At 46.2% G+C, this 22,740-nt stretch overlaps 2 protein-coding genes and 1 long non-coding RNA gene across 12 annotated transcripts in view; 1 reads left to right on the plus strand and 2 right to left on the minus strand.

Moving 5' to 3' along the window:
* Tdg (Thymine DNA glycosylase) overlaps positions 1-22,740 on the minus strand; it is a 300,029-nt gene that overhangs the window by 174,118 nt on the left and 103,171 nt on the right. For all 10 annotated transcript variants that reach the window (XM_075872934.1, XM_075872932.1, XM_075872933.1 and 7 more), the window contains one exon: positions 12,850-13,080. In XM_075872934.1, the coding sequence (XP_075729049.1) occupies positions 12,850-13,080 (231 nt within the window). The remainder of the gene's footprint in view (positions 1-12,849; positions 13,081-22,740) is intronic.
* Positions 4,925-12,843, minus strand: LOC142771469 (uncharacterized). Its single transcript, XR_012885936.1, has 2 exons — positions 11,630-12,843; positions 4,925-5,287 (listed from the first exon to the last, which is right to left on the minus strand). It is a non-coding gene; the product is annotated as an uncharacterized LOC142771469 (long non-coding RNA).
* On the plus strand, positions 5,307-10,424 carry LOC119174844 (zinc finger SWIM domain-containing protein 3). The gene is made up of 5 exons (XM_037425945.2): positions 5,307-6,202; positions 6,354-6,462; positions 7,162-7,393; positions 7,523-9,427; positions 9,695-10,424. The coding sequence occupies exons 1-5, from the start codon at positions 5,955-5,957 to the stop codon at positions 10,000-10,002; spliced, it is 2,802 nt and encodes a 933-aa protein (XP_037281842.2). The 5' UTR covers positions 5,307-5,954; the 3' UTR covers positions 10,003-10,424.

Raw genomic sequence — 22,740 nt, forward strand, 5'->3', positions numbered from 1 at the left:
TGTAGAGGCTTTCTACTGCACTAGTGTCAAAAGTGCCCGTAGATAGGCAAATGTCTAGATGGTGAACAAGGCCAAGCATCTGTAAGGCACCTGAGGTCGCAGACTTAAAGGTTATAGCCCCATCGTCTTGGCGAGTGCTTATGAGGCTTTTATACAATTTCATCGAACACCTTTTGTCACTAACCCACATAGTATGCGACAAAACTTTAAAAATATTTATGGCTTTGATGCACTTGTTTTTTAAATACTTGATATAGGGTTCAAAGGTTAGCTTGATGTCCAAGATTAGGCCTAAGAATTTATGCCCAGGATTAAGACAGACGCTGACCATGCAGTTAAATGTTAGGTTCCGAGTAAATGTATGCCTCTCTTTTGAAAAAACAAGACACATGTGCTGGTTGGTGGATTCAGTTGGAACCATTTTTCTTCTGCCCATTTGCAGACTTAGTTCCAAACAAGCTGAACTTGCCTCTCATATACTACCGGGTTACGAGACTTGAACCTATGTTACACGTCATCAATATATGAGCAGTAAAACATATTGCAGGGGATGCAAGGAATTCATTTTGATAATAAAAATTGTACAACTAAGTACACAACCTTATGGCACTCCTGTTTTTTGGACAAATGTTTGGGAAAGAATGCTAGCCACTCAGACACAGAATGTCCGACCATACAAATAACTTTCAATTATGGTAAACATTCTACTAGGCACATTAATGCGAAACAGGTCTCTTTAATATACTGAAGTGCCATATTGTGTCGCAAGCCTTTTCTATATTAAGGAACACAGAAAGTATTGTTTGTGGACGAACGCATCTTGGATCTGTGTCTTGATATGTACCAGGTAGTTGGTGATGGATCCACCCTCTCAAAACCACCACTGGGATCCGCTGAGTAGACTATTAGTTTCAAGAAAATGTGAAAGTCAACTGTTCATCATCTTTTTTAAAAGTTTACAAAGGCAGCTTATAAGTGCAATGGGCCTGTAGCTTGCAACAGAGGAAGGGTCTTTGTCCTGTTTCAAAATTGGAATGGATAGTCTCTTTCCGAGAAATAGAAATCCCGTCAGAAAACCAGCTAGCACTGTACAGCAAAAGTAGGTTTTTTTGCATTTCAGAGGGCAGGTGTTTTGACATTTCTTATACTATATGGTCAAAGCCTAGGGCAGATTTCTCGCAGAAATTTCGCGATGCTTGTAAGCCAGCCAGAAAGAAAGGGTCATTGTATACCTTGTGTTTAGAGAACTCTTACTCTAGTTTTTCTTTTTCGATTCTTGTTTTGTGTCATTGGAAAGCTTCAATATAATGGCACGAGCTGAACACCTTCTTGAAGTGGGCGCTGAGGAAGTTTGCCTGGTCTTCCAAGTTTGCCTGGTCTTCCTTATGTGTTTAACAGAGGTAGTGAATATGCATGTCGTCTTGCTACCTTACTAACCACGTTCCAGACTTTAGTTTCTTGTGTATATGAATTGATGCCTAATAAAAACTTCTGCCAGCTTTCTCTCCTAGCTTGCTGATGTGGTCTCCTGCCCCGAGAATTCATGTTCTTAAAATCTAAGATTCTCATTCCATGCTTTATTTTACTTGCAGCGTGCCTTTCGACACTCACTGTTCCACTGCGGAGCACGATGTTTGCTAACCAGTCCAGACGTTTGCGGGATGCATTTAATTGTAGCATCAGCGGGAAAAGCTGAAAAGTACTTACGGCCTCATTTATGTTTAAACCAGATAGGTCAGTCCATCTACAACGGGTAATTTTATGGAGCTACTATTCCCAATCGTCTTTGTCTGTAAGCCATCTGGGAACCTGTTGACAACATTCACTTGATACTGGTGAGTTGATCCTCACTTGATACTGGTGATGACCAGAAAGTGGTCACTTCTCTAAAGATTATTGATTACTTTCTATGCGAGTAAAGGAACGAGCGATGAAGAGACAATGCTGAGGTCTATCGATGAATATATATTGTTAGCAAGGCTATAGTACGAGGTGCATTGAAAAAGTAACGATACTGGCAGCACTGCGCGCAATCTGGTGACGTTTTGTGTAACGGCCTGTGCTAGACCAGTTTTCTTATCCCTTTCACTTCCTCAAACCGAGTTACAACACTGTGCAGCCAATACAGTAGTTTTTACAGCACTCAAACCGAGTTACATCATCGTACGCCTAATACATTAGCTTTTACAGCACCATAAATGAACTTGTGTTTTTGTCGTGTGTTGCAGAAATGGAACATCGAAATTCAGAGATAAGTTGTGCCATAAAGTGTTGTGTTAAATTTGTGAATCTACCGTAAAATACCAATCAAATGCCCTCACCCTTGTAAGCGCCCCCTCATATACCCACCCATGTAAGCACCCCCCGGTGACGATTTCCTATTTTCGATCTCTACCAAGGAAGCCCCTCCCCCCCCCCCATTAACCCGCCACTCTCTGCTGACTCACCACGAACTGCTGAAACCGAAACCGTGCCGATGGCTACGCTCTTGCCTAATCCAAAATCCAATACAAAAGTTGGTCATGTGATCACATTGACCACATTTGCTGGCATTGGCATGACACCTACCATTTTGTTATTGTCATTTGTAGGTTCCGAGCGTGACAGCGGGGACTTCAGACATGCATTCTTGTACAGTTAAAAAACATTGAAGCCGTACAATGGCATCGCCAGGCCAAAAGGAATGTGCACAAGACAGCTCGTCACTTCAGTATTCACAAAAAGAGGGTCTGTGAGTGGGACAAAAAGTTCGAGAGCTTACTGCAACAAAACCTTGGCACGGCCAAGCTTCGGTGTAAGTTGAGCAACAGAGCGCTAGTGTTCAGTGAGGAAATAGACGACGCTCTTATAAAGGAGTGCTGGACGTGCTGTTAGTAACAGACTTCTCTCAGAATAAGCTGTCAAAATAGCCCGCAGCTCGCAGCTAGAAAATTTTGCTACGCCGAGCCAGTATATCAAGAGGTGCAAGCAGCGGTTCGGCGTGACAATGCACCAATCCACAAACGAGAGCCAGAAGACGCTTGACGATTTCTCGGTTGCAGCAAAGGCATTTCGCTTTGCTGTGAATAGCCTGCGAGCAGGCCCCGACTACACACCATACAACATTTGTAATATGGACCGGACGATGGTCCGAATCGACTCACCGGCGAGCAGGACGAACAACGTGATTGGGACAAGCCCCGTGCGAATTGCCAATACTGGCTGTGCCCGCAGGGGCTTCACGGTTGAATTGGCAGCATGCGCAAGCGGCCACAAACTACCAGCTTTTGTCGTTCTTAAGAAACCAAGTGGAAAGATACAAACCAAAGCGTTCATGAGCCTTGGTATACCAGGTGAGTGACGAAGTTTGTGCATTGGGATTTTTTTTTTCCACGGGGGAAAGTAACAATTAAGAAAATTTGCTCGATTACAGTAACCTCAGTTGACTGAAATATGGACGGTATTCATAGAACTGCGTGGACCCACTGAAACAGAGATGTTTTCAAACGCAAAAAATTTAAAAAGCTTGTCATATTTATCTTTGTCACTAACCTCCAGAAGGATACTACCACTTCCCATATTTGTGATTTTGTATCCTGGGACTATTGCTTTTGTGATGGTTTTCGGTACAAGAAAAGGTGAAATTGCTAGGAATTTCTTGTTCTTGTTCTGGCTGCAGATAACAGGACACTTGGGGAATAATTGAAAAAGTACAACTGCACTAAACTAAAGACGAGCCATCAGAAACGAAGTGGATAGGACCATCGCAGAATAACCGGTTTAGTGAAACATATACCACCCTTATGAAACAAACTAAGCGTGTGCGCAGTAACAGGCATAACCACATGACATGTTGCATCACCCCTAACACTTGTATGTACAAACAAGGAAATCACGCTCTTTCTTGGAAAGATACACGAATGTGTCGCTGATGCACTTATCAGGCCTGTGTCTAGCAATCCAAGATTTCTCTTGCTTTTTGACTTTTGGCTCGCCCTATCACCTTGGCGCTACTGGAGATGGGCTTGCATCCCTGTGCACATGCGCCATAATGAACTAACTGGTAGGTGCTTCCCACCTTTGTCTCCAAATGGATTAGCCTGCCCCATCAAATGCTTGTTATTACACCTTCTGGTCTGCCACACATAAACCATTCCAAAGGTCACAGGAAATTTGTAGACCCCTTCAGTTGTGCGGGTATATACGCACATCTGTGCTTCACAGCACATCTACTATTGTTAACTTTGCTTGCGTTGGACATATCACACAAACGAGATAGCTTACAAGGTGCTGAAAAACCATATCGACCCCGTATCTTCCCGCCACTCTTTTAATGCCATGCGACACCATGTGTATGTTAACTTCTTGCATTCCTCGGCTGCATTTCCCATCCATTGGTAAATATCCTGCCACTCCTACTGTCCACTAGTTGCCGGATCTATGCATTATGTGATCGGCCTAGGCCCATATCTTTCCCTTGATGTCAACTAGAATATCTGCTACCTCTGTTTGTTCTCAGAACCATTTTGCTGCCCTCCAATCTTTTAACATTGTTCCTGTCATATTTGGGAGGTGTTGGCCAGACGCAGAGTTGGGGAGGCCAACTCCTGTTCCAGTGAAAAAGAGCCACAGTGAGATGGCGCAACGAGTATATGCCTGTCAGATGCCTCACAAGCGACCAAGAGACAAGAGAGGCATCACAGAGTCTATTGCCCTCTTCAGGGCTTAAAACTCTTTCATTGCTGTAGGCGAGTAAAGTTGTCAGGAGATTTCCCAACAAAATGACTGAGGAAGACTAAAATACTTGTCATCAACAAAAATTGCTCCATTATGAAACTAATAGCAACTACCGTATAAACCGGACTATAGGTCGAGTGGGAATATAGGTCGACCCCCCAAGTTCAGGTTACCGAAAAAGAAAAAAAAAAGGAAAACAACACAAAACTGCCGAACCACACATTTATTTGCGAATTGGGCGCACCCCATCCCGATCGTCAGAGCTACCCTCTACCACCATCGCAACTGTAGCATTGTCGCACCAACTGTCGCACCATCGCATTGTCTTGCGTTTGAAAATGACGAAGGGCGGAAGCTTTCTACCATCTGCCATGCATGCCAGCATGACGGTGAAGCGCGAGTGCTCGTTGCCAGTAGACAGCAGCTTCACATCCTTGGCGCCGTGCTGCATGATCGTGGTCGACGAAGGCATGTCAAACCACACGGGGGTCTCATCGGCGTTGCCAATCTGCCCCATCATGTAGTCGTTCTGCTCCCGAAGCCAGTTTACGAAGCGCTGAAAGTTTATGAGCTTTTCCTCGACGCTGTGTCTAAAGGTACGTCGGACGTACCCGAATACCAAAAGCTAAAGGTACGTCCGACGTACCCGAAACCGTGAGTCTAAAGATACTTCGGACGTACCAGAATACTAAAAGCTAAAGGTACGTCCGACGTGCGCTTTCTCGCAAGTTTTCACTCAAGCGACTCAAGTTCCACCTGCCCGTCCGTCGTTTTCAAGCAGTTCGCACGACTGACCTCTTAGACGCGCGGATCCGAGAAAAAAAAAGTTTTCGTCAACGAGTTTGTAGTTGGACGCGCAGACGTTGCACCGGTTACATCAGACGTTGCACGGGTTGCACTTTCTCGCCTACTCAAGCTTGGTTTATACCACGGAAATGTTTATTCCTCCGTGGTTTACACGCAGCTATTATATCGCTTGATTAGGAAAAAAAAAAAGTTTTCGCCATCGGGTCGATTTCGATGCAAGTAGTACAAATCAATCCATTCCAATCCAGTTCTTGGAGTCCGTCCGAGTCTGTCAGGTGTTCTGTGAGTCTGTCTTATCCATAGTCTTATCCGTCCTACTTGTGTGGCGCCATTCTCCCGTCTCTTCAGTCAGCGTGTTACAGGTGTTCTGTGGTGACCGTTCCGCAGCACGTGCGGCGCCAGTCAAGTGTTCCCGTTCCGCAGCTCGTGTGATGGCTGGCAGCAAAATGAAAGTTGGGGACAAATTTCCAACGTTCAGGGAACTGGAAGCTGCTGTGAAAGGATACAGTGAAGAGAAGTTCGTGCAGTTTTACAAACGTGACTGTCGAACTGTCACAGCGGCGAAGACCAAAGTGAAGCGTTTTCTGAACGAACGACTTGGAATGTATCAGGTGGTTTACTGCTGTATCAAGGGGGGCAAGTCTTTCAAGAGCCGCAGCAAGGGGGAAAGAGATACCAGGTGAGGGCCAGCACTGGTCATTGTTTCCTTTGTGTTTCTTTCTGTGCTGCCAATCCACCATGGTCAGCGACGTGGTTGCGTTGTACACATCATGCATTTAGACGATTGTTTCCTGAGAGACATTGAGCATGTGACAACGGATCACTTTCAGCACCTTTCAGGCTGGATGTCCGGCGTTCGTGAAGTGCAGGGCCTCTGACGATGGGAACTTCCTGGAGGTTATTGAAATGAATGAGGACCACAACCATGAGTTATCGAAGGTATGGAGTTCCTAAGCATCCTTAAAAGTGTGCGACAGTATCTTAATGCCCTGTCCTTCATCCCTCACCATGTGTTGTTAAATTAAGCCAATACAGCTTTTGCTGTTACCTGTTCATATTGGTTAGTGAAGTTCAGTTCTGTTTTTTCACAGAAACAAACCTGAGTTTTGAGGTTATACAGGGTGACATGCACCACTGAAATATACTTTTGACGAAATGTTTGACGTGCTTACTTGATCGCGCAAAATGTTCTCGCTCAATTCTCATTGAGCTGGTAGCACCAGCACAGGGGATGCGAAGTTTTGCGATGTCAAATTAATGGGATCAAAGCAGTACATGCAGGTTCATTTCTTATTCACACTCAGAGGAATTCCTGCTGCATCATTATTACATTGAGGCAGATTAACTGCAACTTGCTTGTCATCAAAGCCGCCATTCTACAGTGCTACTACATTCAGGAACTGTGTCCTTGACATCACATGCGAGCCATATATAGGAAACACAGATTTACAGTTACAAGCATGATAAGGTGAGATTGAAGTGAGCTTGCTTGTGCTAAGAACCTAGATGCCATATATGCAGAATGTTGTCTGCACTTGTTTGCTTCACTCTGTGAGCTTGACATTGCATAATGCAGTTAACCTATAATTGCATATGTAGTTCAGTTTAACATTGAATGAAAAGTTTATTTTATTGCAGTTACTCTACAGCCACCTGCCACAAACCAGAGCATTAAGAGAACCAGGGGCCAAGGAGGAAGCCACACAGCTCTTGGCTTTGCATGCCAACAAGAAGTTGGTTAAGAAAAGGATAGAAGAAAAGACGGGGAAACTTGTCCTGCTCAAAGACTTGAGCAATGCGGCCTCTTCCCTCAGACCACAGACAAGGAATGACCTCATTAAGACTGCAGCTCTTCTGCAAAATGAGCATGGTAAGCACCTGATATTGTAGCACAAGTTTTTAAATAATTGCATCTGGGTTTTCCAGTGGGCTTCAGAGAAACTCGTATGTACAGTCGGCCAAATCTTTTACATTTAGACCATGAAATTTATTTCTACAGGTACAGACTACCACATCCTTGCTGATGGGGAAAACTTCCAAGGAATTTTGCTGTCCAATGAGTCTATGCGGTCAAATATGGATGCCTACCCAGAATTCCTAGGAATTGATGCCACCTACAAGCTTCTAGAAATACGAACACCAGTCTATGTGATGCACGTTGAAGACTCCAATGGAGACACAGAGACAGTATGTGTTGCAATTCTTGTGAATGAGTCTGCACCCACTATCAAATGGATGTTGGAAAAGTTCAAGGAACTGCACCCATCTTGGCCAAAAGTAAAGTGTGTCATGGCAGACAAGGACCTTTTGGAGCGTGACCTTCTCAAAGAAAGCTTCCCGCAGTCGAAGGTGCTCATCTGTGTGTTCCACACTTTAAAGACTTTTCGACGCGAGATTGCCTGCAACAAGATGAACATCACTGCAGAGGAAAGGGACCAAGCCCTGGCACTGCTCCAGAAGATGGTCCTGTCACGATCGAGTGAAAAATTTGAGGAGCTTCAACTGGAATTTGACAATAATATTTGCCAAGAGATCCGCTCTTACTATGACAAAAACTGGCGTCCCATCAAGGATGAGTGGTACACTGGACCCAAGTTTATGTCTGAAAACTTTAACAACACTACCAACAACAGAATTGAAAGTCTGAACGCAAAACTGAAAAGTGTTATAAAAAAGAATAGCTCCCTTGAAGAGTTTGTGTGCTCACTTTTCACAGTATTGAACGCCTTGAGCGATGAACGTGACCACAGAGCATTGACAAGCATATCCAAAAGACCTTGCAAAGCACCTTCTAGCCCTGAAGAAGCTATGTATCAGGAATCATTGACTCCCTATGCCTTTAAGCTTGTAAGGGAGCAGATCTACCTGTCAGCCAAGCGAGTACCAAGTGACCAAAAAGCAGATGTGTTCACATTCGAGGCGTCGTCTGGCAACACGTCAACAACAAAAACTAACTGCAATTGTTCCTTTTGGAACGCTATGAGACTGCCATGCCGGCATGTGTTTGCAGTTAGGCGGACTCTGAACATTAGTCTCTTTGATGACAAACTTTTTCTAAAAAGGTGGTCCAAGGCATATTACTACTGTCATCAGAGAGCCTTCCTTTCTCAAGAGAAGTGCACAACTGAACATTCCATTTCGGAGCAGGCTGCAAAACCTCGGAGGCCAATGTCGCAGCATGAGAAATACAGGGAGGTATTTCCTACATGCAAGTACATAGCTCAACTTGCTGCAGAAGAAACAGGTGAAAGATACCAGGGCCGTCTAAAAGTTTTGTTGGCACTCTCTGAGGCATGGGAGCAAGGGCGCGAAATTGAAATCGTGGAAGTGTTGCGTCATGAAGCCTCATCCCCTTCATCACCAGAGCAAGTCAGACGCCAGCTGGAGCTGACTGTGTCCGTAGAAGAGAATGCAGAGTCACCCAAAGCTGCATCAGGTGAGGATTGGGACACGTCTGAAACTGCAGATCAGAATAATTCACATGATCAACCAGATCTGCCTCAAGCACCTTTAAGCCATACCGGGGCAGAACCACTTCATACCACTCCTGAGAAAGAGCAGCGTGCCCATAATGCAGGTGCATGCGAAACTCCTGATGAAGTGAGAAAGGCACAGCCACGCGAGAATACCTTGGCCCCTGCAAGCAGCGCCGGGCCTTCAGACTACATGCGCGAACGCCTCGGAAAGCTGAAAGTGCCCGCTAAGGTGAAGTCACGAGGTCGACCCAAAGGGGCGGAGAAAACCGTTATTGGGCTTCCACGACGGCGGCAGGGACCCCACAAATCAGCAGCAACACTGCAGCCATTTCGCGATCTGCCTCCTCAGGAAAAGGAGCTCAGGATCCTAAGTTGCTTAGTTCCTCAGGGCCTGCTAAGTGAGGTTCAGCAGGGGAAACTGCTACTCGGTGAGTTGTGAGATTTACCTTTATTTATGCTTAAATTTCCTATTTTGTTGCAACTTCAGTCGCTATCTAAGGTGTAGTACGAAGGTGTCTGATATCACCTATAGGGCTGCAACTACAGCTACATTCTGTAAGAATATTGAGTGTTCAATTCACAAAATAAACCTGAGCCCTAGAAATAAGTTCCCCTTGTTCAGATTCATAGCATTCTGTTGTACCTTAAAGCCATCTGATGGCAGGTTCAGAACACTTATTCAGTAATTTTTACAGGTGAGGACCAGGTGGAAACCATACCTTCCAGGATTCCAGAGACAATCCTCGACGAGGAAGTTCACCTTGACTGTGTCCAGAAATACTTCACTGAAGACGGCTGGACAGCTGTGCTGGCAACAGTCAAGGTGAAGAAGCAAACCATAAAGTGGAAATGCAACGAATGTCGGGACCTGTTAGAAGAGGACCCTTCTGTGATTTGTGACTTATGTTTGTGTTGGTTCCACCAAATCTGTACTTCACTGAGCAGCCGCAACAGGAATAGTTCCTGGTTTTGTGCGAAGTGTGTAGCAGCAGCCCAAATGTAAAGGAGCTGCTCCGTGAGTGGAACACAGCGATGGGAAACCTGCTGCAATTGCTCCTACGTGCTATATTTTGTTAAAGCTGGTCCATACATGCTACAAATGAGCAAAATTACTCCAACCTGCTACGTTTTGTGAAAGCTACTACATTAATGCTACAAATGAGCAGAATTGCTCCAAAGCTTCTACGCAAGCAGGGTTTGCTTCTACGCAAGCAGGGGAGCTCGCAAGCAGGGTTTGCTTAAGCACAACAAAAGATGGCTGAGTGTATGCCCCACTGGCATGCTTATAAAAAATGGAAGAAAGCTTAGTGCTGTTTCATGCGAGTGACATTTACATGTATTGTGTGTCTGTGTATTTGTTCCTATTATTCTTCATACAATTGTGATCCTTTGATTAAAGCTTGCATTAGTTGTGCCTTCAGTGAACACTGAATTCATTCATTGTATACATAGTTTGCATTGACGTCACCATGGCCGCCATCTTAGGGCCCCCAGCTACTTTGAGATGCTGGGTTAGCTCAAACGGTGACATAGGATTTGTGCCGGTGCCCTTCGCGTTCCTTTGATTCCCCACAGCGCGCCTTGCGAACAGAAGAAAGTGGGGACATCACAAAAGAACACGGGGACCGAACAACTGTGTGTCCTCCTCTGCAATGGTACTCTCTAATGACATAAAAAGTCACGGTTGCCGCCATCTCGGAGCACCCAGTGCAGAGAACCTGTCTGTGATGTCACGTGAAAACTATGTATAATAAGAGCATTAAAATGCTATCTGGCCTGTCTTTTTCGTTTTTGCAACCTGCTAAGGAGGAGATCATGAGAGCACCCAGGCGTAGGCGGCTAGCTAGTTAGTGATCTAACTTGGCTAACCAGATAAATAAATTCGTTTGGTTTGCTAAGAAATGCTTTGCATTTAAAAATCTTACATCTTGTTTTTTTCCCTGCAGTAATTAGCTAACGACCCGCTCATCTGGAAACCTCGTGGACTCAAGCGCGCTGGTTAGTTTTTGGGAGCCGGTCGCAGTTACGGTTTCAAAGGTCAGCGAGTAGGTCGGCTCCCAGAATGGTTTTCGTGCAAACTCAGCTGGCTACATAGGCGCATATCACACAAAACCGCGTTCGCGAGAGTACCGCACAGAACTCTTTGCCCGAAAATTGCTCTGCCGAGGGAAGGACATCAGCCTCTGTACTTACGTGCGAGCCTCCCCCTTTCCGTTCAAAAGATCTGCTAGGAGAGAACGGCACCGCCGACATCGACGCCGTTCGTCAACCACGCGATGCTCTAAGTTTTCCATTGTCACCGGTAGTACTCGCTCCCTGTCAGTCTTTTACGTGAGCAGGCTCGCACGAAGGCTCGTTTCTTCGTATATATGCAAAAATTGGTACGCGGTAGCCGTGGACCCACCCGGCAACTCCCGGCGTACGTCCGACGTATCTTTTTTTTTTTTTTAGACTCAGTTTCGCGTACCCCCGACGTATCTTTAGACTCACGGTTTCGGGTACGTCGGACGTACCTTTAGCTTTTAGTAATCGGGTACGTCCGACGTATCTTTAGACTCACGGTTTCGGGTACGTCGGACGTACCTTTAGCTTTTGGTATTCGGGTACGTCCGACGTACCTTTAGACACACCGTTTCCTCGAACTCCTCCGGCAACTTTGGCAGATGGATGTGCACCGCTGGAGAGAAAATCCTTTGCGTCGCATGAATCGACACACCCAAGAGTTCGGTGCACGAAACTCTTCTCTCGTGAGCCCAGCTTCCCGAGCGAGTTCCACGGCTTTCTTGCGAATGGTATCCACGGTCACTGGCAGCGAGCGCGCACAAATTTCCCGCCCAAAGTCCGCTAGCTTATCCTTCAGCTGCGGATGAACGGCACTTCGTCCACGAAACATTTTTCGAGGATTGCACATCTGCAGCTTCCCTTTCTGCACCCTCCAATAGCGCACGCTTTTTACTGATACACCAAAGCGGCGCTGAGCAGCCGTATTCCCGGTCGCTTCTGCGAACTTAACAACATCTAGTTTAAACGCAGCTGAGTACTGCCTCCTCGCACCGCTAGACATATTCAGTGAGCGAAAAAAAAAAAAAGGCCACTAAAAATGCAGCGCAATGTCAAGCGGAGCGAAAACAGATCGGAAGCAAATCACCAACACAAAGAAAACAGACTGCGATTGGATTTGGATGTGGTTATGGCCGCGTCTGGCTTCACAAGCACATGCAAGCCATATGTTGCCAGATAGCGTCGCACTTTCGGCTAGACACCGCTATATAAGACGAGGGGCGACCTTAGCTTATTATTTTATTGAAAAATCTCGACCTATATTTCGGTTTATACGGTACACTTGTCATAGCTGTGCCTCTTGATGCTAGGCGGCCACACTTTCCGATGCTGCAAAATTTGTGCCTCGAGTCTAACTCTATAGCCACCATTCACTGTATTGTCATGTTGTGAACCTATCTTCCAGTTATCTTTTTTTACACTGTTAGTGGAATAAAAGAACCCCACTGAATTTAAATAGTGCTACCACTTTGTTGAAAAGTAATAACAGGCCCTGCAAATTGAACAAAAACATTTTTTTTTCATTAGGATTGGTACATTTATTTATTTTTTTAGTTTGGCCAACTCCAAATGCTGCGATTTTTATTTCCGCTTTCATATCTGCTTACGAGGACTTGTTATAAATAATGATGATTGATTTGTGGGGTTTAACGTCCCAAAACCACGATATGATTATGAGAGACGCGGACTTGTTATAAATATCATAACTGCAACTGAGCGATGAAGTATTTAGGCACAGCAAGCATTCAGTTGAGCTCTTTAAATCTAGCAACGAATATCGAATACACACCTTAATTTTCTTCTTACGGCCGCGTTTTTTGGGTGTGCTCAGACTGTCTTCTTCCTCTTCACCTGGCCGGCCCACCTCAGTCATGTGGTAGTGGCAGCCATTTTCTGCAGGCATCATGTACTGCTGCTGTTGCTGCTGGAAGTATGGCAAGCTCACAAACTCCGAGCGTGAATGATGTGATGAAGGGTGGTGCTGCTGGTGCGCATGCTGCATACGATGATTGTGATGGCTCTGTGCAAAAGAAAGAAAAATATGTGGCAACTTTATTTAAGAATAATAGAAAGCTGAGCTGGTTGGTATTATACAAAGAGACAAGGCATGCAAGCAGGAACACAAGACGGGTTCCACGAACGCCTACTGACAACTGAATATGCGCACAATGGCAGAAAAGAAAGAAGGGCACGAAGACTGATCTGCACATGCCCATGCAATATGCAAACCTATCAATCTGGCACATGTGGGGTCTACATGAAAGATAACTGCAGGGGTAGAACAGCTGCGCCACTTGCGCCATTGAACGCCTAACTTACGTACCTGCGCCATCCTGTGCCGAACCACCCCTGCTGTGCCAAACTCTCCTATCAGCGCCATACTGCGCCTCAGCGCTGGCGTTTAGCCGCAAAGTGTGAAAGCCATCAACCACCGTGCCTGGAAACGTGGCTGAAATATTGTCTTTTTGATTCCATCCAAACGGTTATAGTTTCGGTTTCGTGAAGGCTGTGATCGCTCCAGAAGCAGCTCTGAACATTGTTCCTTAGGGCATGGTTGCGATCGCTATGCGCAAAAAGACTTCGAGCAGAGCATCTCTCTTTGGCCAGACTGTATTCTCTTGCATCAGTGCTTTGTAGAGTTGCGCGATATTTGATTTGTGATGATGTTTACTCAAGCAGAGAAGTCGCAACGAGGTTGCAACAAAAAAATGACCATACGGCAAGTCTGGCAAAGGTGGCACAGGCTCTCGCGCAATCAGAGCACGAGGGTTTTCGTTATCTTCCGAAGGCACATGAGCGTTGGTGAGTATGCTCAACTACATTACCCCCGGGGTGAAGAGTAGCCATCCTAACGACTCAGGGAGTAGGCACAATGAGGGGGTTGTAGTAGGGCTTGATACGGTCGACGTGTACGGTCTCGCATCCTCGACGTCCCAAATCTGGTGATTGTGTTAGTGGCTCGATGATGTAATTCACCGGGGAAGTCGCGCAAATGACACGGTACGGACCACGGTACCGGGCCAGAAGTTTGGAAGACAGGTCAGGAACGTGCGGGGGCACCCAAAGCCACACAAGGGAGCCAGCACGAAACGTAGGAGCTATGTGGTGAACGTCGTCATGTCGAGTCTTTTGTAGACCTTGAGCCTCACTTGTCAGAGACCGAGCCAACTGACGGCAGTCTTCAGCGTATCTGGCGACTTCCGAAAGCGGAGAGCACTCAGAGTATAGTGTCGAGTGCGTGGGAAGGTTCACGGCTGTACAACAGAAAGAACGGGAAAAAACCAGTAGTCGCTTGTGTCGCGGTGTTATAAGCGAAGGTAACAAAAGGTAATACAGCGTCCCAGTTAGTGTGGTCGGAGGAGGTGTACATCCTCAGCATGTCGCCAAGTGTGCGGTTGAAGCGCTCAGTGAGACCATTTGTCTCTGGCTGGTATGCGGTAGATTTCCGGAGGATGATGTTGCATTCAGCAAGGATAGCTTAAATGACCTCGGACAGGAACACTCGACCCGTATCACTGAGTAATTCGCTCGGAGCACCATGGCGTAGAATGAAGCTGCAGAGAATGAAGGGTGCAACTTCGTTGGCGGTCGCTGCCGGTAGAGCTGCAGTCTCAGCGTAACGTGTCAGATGATCGACGCCGACAATAATCCACCGGTTTCCAGAGCCACTATATGGGAGGGGACCATAGAGATCAATACCCACGCGGTCGAATGGACGAGCCAGGCACGGGAGCGGCTGTAACATGCCAGTAAGGTGCCGTGGAGGTGTCTTGTTCTGTTGGCAAGTGGTGCAAGACTGAACGCATTTCTGCACAAAGCGATACATTCCTCACCAGTAATATAGTTGGTGCAGCCTTTCGTAGGTTTTCAGGACACCTGCGTGAGCACTTTGGGGATCTGCATGGAAATTCATGCAGATGTCAGAGCGCATATGAGTTGGGACAGCAAGGAGCCACTTCCGACCACCAGGCATGTAGTTGTGGCGGTACAGAATGTTGTCTCGTAAGGAAAAGTGGGCTGCTTGCCGGCGTAGCGCTCTCGTGGAAGAGACAGCAGACGGATCGGTAAGGTATTCGATTAACAAGGAAGGGTATGGAACTTTACGCTGCTCCGAAATCATGTCAGTGGTGTCGAGTGGTGACAAGGTGGTAAAAAGGGGTGACAGAGAAGCCACATCTGGAATTAATGGCGATCGGGAAAGTGCATCGGCATCCGCAGGCTTGCGACCGGAACGATATACGACACGGATGTCGTATTCCTGCAATCGAAGTGCCCAATGCCCCAGGCGTCTGGACGGGTCTTTCAAGGTGGACAGCCAACATAGAGCGTGGTGGTCTGTGACCACGTCGAAATAACGGCTGTAAAGATACGGGCAAAACTTCGTCAGTGCCCAAATTATGGAGAAACACTCCTCTGTGACGGAGTAATTCAATTCAGCCTTCTTGAGAGCGCAATTTGCATAAGCGACTATGTATTCGGTTTGGGTGCCTTTCCGTTGTGCCAAAACTGCACCAAGACCGACGCCACTTGCATCGGTGCAAATTTCTGTGGCAGCAGTGGGGTCGTAGTGGCGAAAAATAGGTGCTGTAGTCAGCAGGCGGCGCAGCTGGCGAAATGCGTCGTCACACGCAGGTGACCATGCAGATATACCCTTGCTGTTGGAAATCAGACTCATCAGAGGTGTGATGATGGACGCGAAGTTACGCACGAAGCGACGAAAGTAGGAGCAGAGACCAATAAAACTTTTTAGGGCTTTCAGTGATGTGGGCATTGGGAAGTCAGCGACAGCTCGAAGCTTATCGGGATCCGGAAGAACACGGTCTCTTGTGATGACATGTCCGAAGATGGCTAGTTTTCGTGCTGCAAAGTGGCACTTCTTGGTGTTAAGTTGTAGGCCTGCAAAAGTTAGAAAGGTCAAAATCTCGTGGAGACGACCAAGATGTGTCGGGAAATCAGATGAAAAGACTACGATGTCATCCAGGTAACACAAGCAAGTTTTCCACTTGTGGGCACGCAAGATGGTATCGATCATGCGCCCAAATGTCGCAGGCACGTAGCAGAGCCCTAATGGCATGAGTTTAAACTCATATAGGCCATCCGGCGTTACAAAGGCTGTTTTAGGGCGATCACATCTAGCCATTGGCACCTGCCAATACCCAGAACGCAGATCCAATGATGTAAAGTACTCGGCGCCTTGTAAACAGTCAAGAGTATCGTCTATTCATGGTAATGGGTAGACGTTTTTCTTCGTAATCTTGTTTAAGCGGCGATAGTCCATGCAAAATCGAATGGTGCCACCTTTTTTCTTTACCAGAACCACAGGTGATGACTAAGTGCTTTACGAAGGCTGTACGACTCCACGTTTAAGCATGTCATCTACTTGCTCCGTAATGACGCAGCGCTCTTCGGCAGAAACACGGTAAGGACGCTGTCGCAAAGGCAAATGTGAGCCGGTGTCAATAGTATGAGTGACAGTGGTGGTGCGGCCCAAAGCAGGTTCTTGAAAGTCTGAAGAAAAGCGAAACTTGTTAAGGAGAGCAACAAGTTGGCGGCGATGCGAGGGGGGAAGTTCTGCATCAATAGCATTGTCAAAGGCTAACGAACTTGATGGCTCAGACGCATGAGTGATTGCGGCAATGTGATATGGGGTAGTTGCAGTGTTTGGTAACCAGCATTACAGTTAAACCAGACGAAATTGTAAGAACGGCAAATGGGAGAACGATGCCCTTGCGTTCAGTAAAAACCGGAAATCGCGTGAACACCACCGTGGCGTCAGGTTGCACTACACATGAAAGGTTAATAGGGACTGAAGCTTCCGGAGGCAAGGTGTTGTCACAATCGATGAAACATGACGATGGGAACAATCGATGATAGCTTCATGACGTGATAAGAAATCCCAAACCAGGATGAGGTCATGAGAGAAAGATGTTAGAACAAAAAATTGGATGATGTACAGAACGTCTTGGATGATGACGCGCGCCAGCCGTGGCAGCACCATGCCACATAGAGATGTGGTCACTTTCTTCAGTTTGCGACAAAATTTTGCTTCCATCACAGAAACCGCGTCCCTAGTATAAATTAATCTTAGTGTGGCGACTCCCTCAACATCGACATCAACAACATCTTGTGGCGAAAATGGAGGCCTTGATAATTGCGCAGAAGTTGAAGTTTTTGCCCCCGAAACTGCACTGATTAGTTCCTCTCTTCAGGAGGTGATCGACCACGCCCAGGCGATGGCGATCGGCGACAAGGGGATGGGAAACGAGCAGTTGATGGGCGACGATCCGAGTCGGAGTGCCTCCGTTCATATGCAGACGTGATGGCCTGCTGCGACGCATAGGTAGGAGTTCCAAAGCAGGCGAACGCGGGTGTGGGACGGTGGTGGCAGAAGCGTGCAACGTGGCCAGCGATGCCACACGCGAGGCAGATAGGACGGTTGTCATGGGTGCGCCACTTATTAGACGGACGGAAAAAGCGAGGTGGGGCCTGTGTACCGAAGGCGAGGCCGGAGGAGGTGGAGCCGATAAGGAGACTAGATGCGGTGGGGGCCGCGCGACCACAGCTGCGTGGCTGAGAGGTGAAGGTGGCGCAGGTGGTGTGTAGCCGACAGTTGAGAGATCAGGTGCTACTGAAGTACATGGGTAAGGGGTCGGCACTGTAGGGAGTACATCGCAAATTTCAGTGCGTATGGCCTGCTGAAGTGTCGAAGGCAGGCTAGCAGTGGGCGAGTCGCTATGCGGCAGCAGGGAGAGCTGTCGGGCGACTTCCTCCCTGATGAAGTCTTTGATCAGGTTGGACAGACTTTCTTGGCGAACGTTGGCATTTGCGAGTGCGATGGCCGAGATCAAATCTGGTGGTGGGACACTCTGTTGGGCGATGGAACGGTGACGACGCAATTCATCGAAGCTCTGGCACAGGCTTACGAGGATTGCCACCGTGGTCGAGCTTTTCGCTAGCAACATCTGGAATGCGTCATCCTCGATGCCCTTGAGAATCTACCGAATTTTCTCTTCTTCAGGCATAAATGGGTTAACACGCCTGCAGAGGTCGAGCACATCCTCAATGTAACTAGTAAACGTCTTGCCAGGCTGCTGGGCTCGGTGGCGTAGACGCTGGTCAGTGCGGAGCTTGAGGACCTCTGGTCGGCCGAACGCTTCAGTCACGAGAGTCTTAAAGGAGGACCAGTTGACGATGGTGGTTTCGCTGTTGGTATAACAAAGCTTAGCTACTTCTGCCAAGTAAAAGATAACGTAGGCGAGCTTAGAGTCGTCGTCCCACTTGTTGCTGGCACTTACACGATCGTACAAGGAGAGCCAGTCTTCGAAGTCTTGCTCACCATTGCCGCTGAAGATTGGTGGGTCCCGTTGGCAGGTAGCGCTGGGGCAGGTAGACGGGGCAGCTGATGGTGCTGGCTGGGCTGGGATGGGCTGGTTGGCGACTGCGGCAGTCATGTTTCGTGGTGGTCTCTCGGCCAACTTGCGAGAGCGGAGCTCCAGGTCTGCTTGGGGATCTCAGCAACCTCCACCAAATGTGATAATGTTTATTCGAGCAGAGAAGTCGCAACGAGGTTGCAACAAAAAAAATTATCGTACGGCAAGTCTGGCAAAGGCGGCACAGGCTCTCGCGCAATCAGAGCACGGGGGTTTTCGTTATCTTCCGAAGGCGCATACGCGGTGGTGCGTATGCTCCATTACAGATTGAAGAGCTGGCTAACAGTGTTACAATTTATTGCTTTTACTTTTCTTCCTTCACTGTTGCAACGAAACTGTTTTTCTTTACAACATCATGGCAGAATAAAACCTGGTTATATCAGGTTATCACCAGGTTATAATCATATTACAGGAAGAGAAAAAAAGGATGGCAGTAACAGTGCTCAAAAGCGGGAAGGAGGAGGATGGTTTGGTTCCCGGAACAGCCTAGCAGAGACAGATGCACAGGGTCGCTCATCGAGAGCATGCTCATATTCTAGTTCATTTGGCCGCCGTGTTTCGCTTCATCGACTCAGCCGTTAACGCTCACGCTTATTCAGGAAAAAAAGAAGTACGTTGGTGGCTCTACATAAAGATCACAGTTGGTCTGCAAGAGTGAAGCAATGAATGTGATAGCAGCAAATTGTAACATTATACGAAGTGAGGCTGGCAGCTAAATGCGAACTCGCATGACTGTCTAGAATGCTGGTGGATGAGAATACGGCCATTTGCAGAACAGCAACACTTTTCACACAGTATCTTTGCAACGAGAGTTCAGGACATGGAAATGTATGCGAGTTGCCCGCTGATGACTGCCGAGATAGCATGAGCGCCAGCAATAGCGACCACGCCCTTAGCAGCGAAGTTCATATTATAATTGCTCGAGCGACACCCCCCCTCCTTCGTTTTTTTTTTTCATGCTCTTCCAAGATGAATGTAGCCCTCCTCTCTGCTTTGACTATAGGACTCCTGTGCGAGGGTATCAGATGTTATCGCTCGCACCCTCCGAGCACCAGAGAGGGGACCACCGGATCGTTTGATCTCTGCTTCAACGGTGTTCGTCGCCCTTGCTCACACGCTTTTACCCGCAGATACAACATACGATGCACAGAGGTATGGTATCAATTTTTAAATTTATAGGGGACATGACGGCAACGGCGAGAACCTACCTGGAGTGTCTATATAACTTCTATCGCAATAATGAGGCTATTGCACAATTTAGTTGAGTGTTTAAAAAGTGCAGCAAATGTTGCTACACAAGTGCTTTGAACGGGGCTACATCTGCTCTGATTGTTCCTACTGCTTTAAACTTGCTTGGAAAGGTCCTTCTGGCTGCTCCAAAACGTCTTTCTGGCTGCTCCAAGCCTGATACAAAAAGCACTATTTCCTGCTCCCAGGACTTCGCCTAAACCCATGTACCCTGTTCCACCCCGGTAACTGTCAAGGTATTTGATTTCATCTTTATGCAAGTTCATTGATGATTGGCTTATGCATGCACTAATCCTGTTATCAATATGCCCATGCCTCAATCATCAAACACGTTCTTTCATTGCTATGCTGGCACAAAACTGCGCATTCATGGAACATCGGCGTGAACTTACATCCCCAACAGTGTAAAGAAAGATGAGAAGGTGAGCCTCCGGTTAGCGATCTTTCATGTTCTAATAACCTCTGGTTAATGCAACGTAGAAGCAGCCACAACTGAAAGGGACGTTATAAACTACACTTGTATGGCAATCAGTGAATTTTTTGGCATGATCTACAAAACGATTATTGGTCTCTTTCTCATCTTTTACTCGCTCATCCTTTCTATGCACTGCAGCACAAATCTTACCCAGATTGCTATATTGGCAGCCATAAAAACAACATAAACGCCGCATTTATTGCCTACTTTCTTCAGCCTGTGAGATGCGCAATTAATGTATGGTATACCTACAACACGATTCTTTCTATCGCTTTCTGCAATCACGCTCGAACTTAACATAACAGACTGCTTTTACAGATGTGAATAAGCTAGGTAACATTTGTGCCACAAGGCAGAAAAAGAATGAGCAAGTAAAAAGCAAAAAGTGTTTCCTAGAACAAACACACCAGCAAAATCACTAATTGCTCTATAAGTATAGTATACAGTAGACAAGTGATAATTCAAACTCTGATAATTCATACTTTTGGTTAATAACAAAATTCAATTTTTTGAATGACTCTCTATATTTTCAGTGTGCTTAAAAGCCTCTCAATTCAAACTCACCATTTGGTTAATTTTTGCTTTTTACAGTTCCATACCAAAAAAATATTTGCACTTTTCCACTACCATTCGAAAGTTTGTGTGCTTATATATAACCCTAACAGTCAAAAAATGACCAATAAGTGCTTTAGGCCTAAGAGAAAAAAGGCTTTGCTAGTAAACAAATGCTTTAAATGAGGCATATGCACGGTAAACTATGATGCTTCTCAACCAGTATATAGTGATTTGTGCTGAAGGCACATATAGCAAAGAAGCAGTTGGCAATTCATGATTTCTTTAAAAGGTCTGATCAGCAGTAAATGGCCAATAAACTTGTGGACCTTACACTTCTGCTTTTTGTTCATTGGGTGCAGTTAGCTTAAAATTTTTTTACATGTGATAAAAATTGATGCCTAAGCATAATGTGTGATGTCACCTAGCCCAGATTCATGTATCTGAAAATTTATAATAATTGAAACAAAATTTAAAGGTCCATTCGAGTTTGAATTAACGAGAGTAGACTGTATAAGGTCCCTTCTACCTTCGGCTGCTTTTACACTGTACGGACTATTGCACTACAGTTCTACACAGTTTTCTACACTGTTGTATTAACCAGAGATTATTATAATCATGGAGGAAGAAAAAGAAAGGTGGGAGCATTACATCATACGAGTGAAGCCCACCTTGTCGGCCCAAAATGTGATCGAAATGTCAGAGCTCATGGTAGGTTTTAGTACTCTCTGTGCTGTTCCGTGTTTGGTTTGAACCACCTGTGTGAGCCGGCTAGACCACCGTGTTTCGATTAAAAGCTACCGCGGTCGTGCTGGTTACTGGCGTGATTTTGCGCGAAGGTCACGTTTTGGGCCAACAATGCTGGCTTCAAAACGGCACGGCTTGCCAAGGCTGCCCACGTGATGTCACGCTCCCACCTTTATTTTTTTTTCACCACGATTGGAGCGCAAAAGATCACTAACAGGAGGCTCACCTTCTAATCTTACTTTACATTGTCAGGAATGTAAGTGCATGCCAACGTTGCACGATGCGCAGTTTATTACTGGCATGGAAAAGACGAAACAGTCCAATTACTGAGGCATGGCATATTAATAACAGTGGTAGCACATGCGTGAGCCAATCGTCGATTAAATTGCATAAATATGAAATCAAATACCTTAATAGTTGTCTGTCATGTACACTCACATGTACGTCAGATCGATAAGTTTGCATATTGCACGGACATGCACAGATAAGTTTTCATGCACATCTTCAGTTGTTAGAAGAAGTTTGTAGTGTCCTCCTTGTGTGCGTGTTCGCACACGCTGCCTCTTTATAACGGCAACTCCACTGCTGTGAAACCTGAGAAAGTGCATAGCATGGGCACCTAACGATTCCCGTTTGTAGAGAACCCACTGCTCTGTCTACCGAAGCGTCAATGATAGCAATATTTTTTTAAGTACGCATGTAAAATTTCCCAGGCGTGAGTAAAATCTTGTTAAGGAGAATCATAAACTTAGTGTAGGAGACACGTGCAGCCTTTTGCTGCATTCCATAGACTCCCTGCTGGTTGTAAGATGTAAAGTGTCTTTGTAGATGGCGGCTCAAGGATTGAGAAAAGTTTTAGATATTTCTTGTTAATTTCATAGATTTAGGATGGCTGGCATTTCTATCGAGTCTAGGGCCTTCTTATTATTTATGAAAGCTAAATAAAAGGGTTCATTGTTTTCAGTAGTTTTCTCCATTACCTGGTTGATCGTGTGAAGGTGACCCATTGAGCTGTATTCTTTCCTGAAACTAGCTTGTTCTCTAGGTTGACTGAAGCAAAGCTTTTCTGTTATCCTGTTTGATGTAACCTTTATAAATATTTTGCATATCCCCAAAAGTAAACTGATAGGCCCATAATTCTTAAAGTCTTTTATGTCTCCTTTCTTGTGTATTGGTGTAATGGCATTTTTTCAGCTCACTGGAATGACTGCTGTTTTGAGGCACTGGG

Source organism: Rhipicephalus microplus, chromosome 9 (genome assembly GCF_043290135.1).
Source record: "Rhipicephalus microplus isolate Deutch F79 chromosome 9, USDA_Rmic, whole genome shotgun sequence".
Classification (NCBI taxonomy): domain Eukaryota; kingdom Metazoa; phylum Arthropoda; class Arachnida; order Ixodida; family Ixodidae; genus Rhipicephalus; species Rhipicephalus microplus.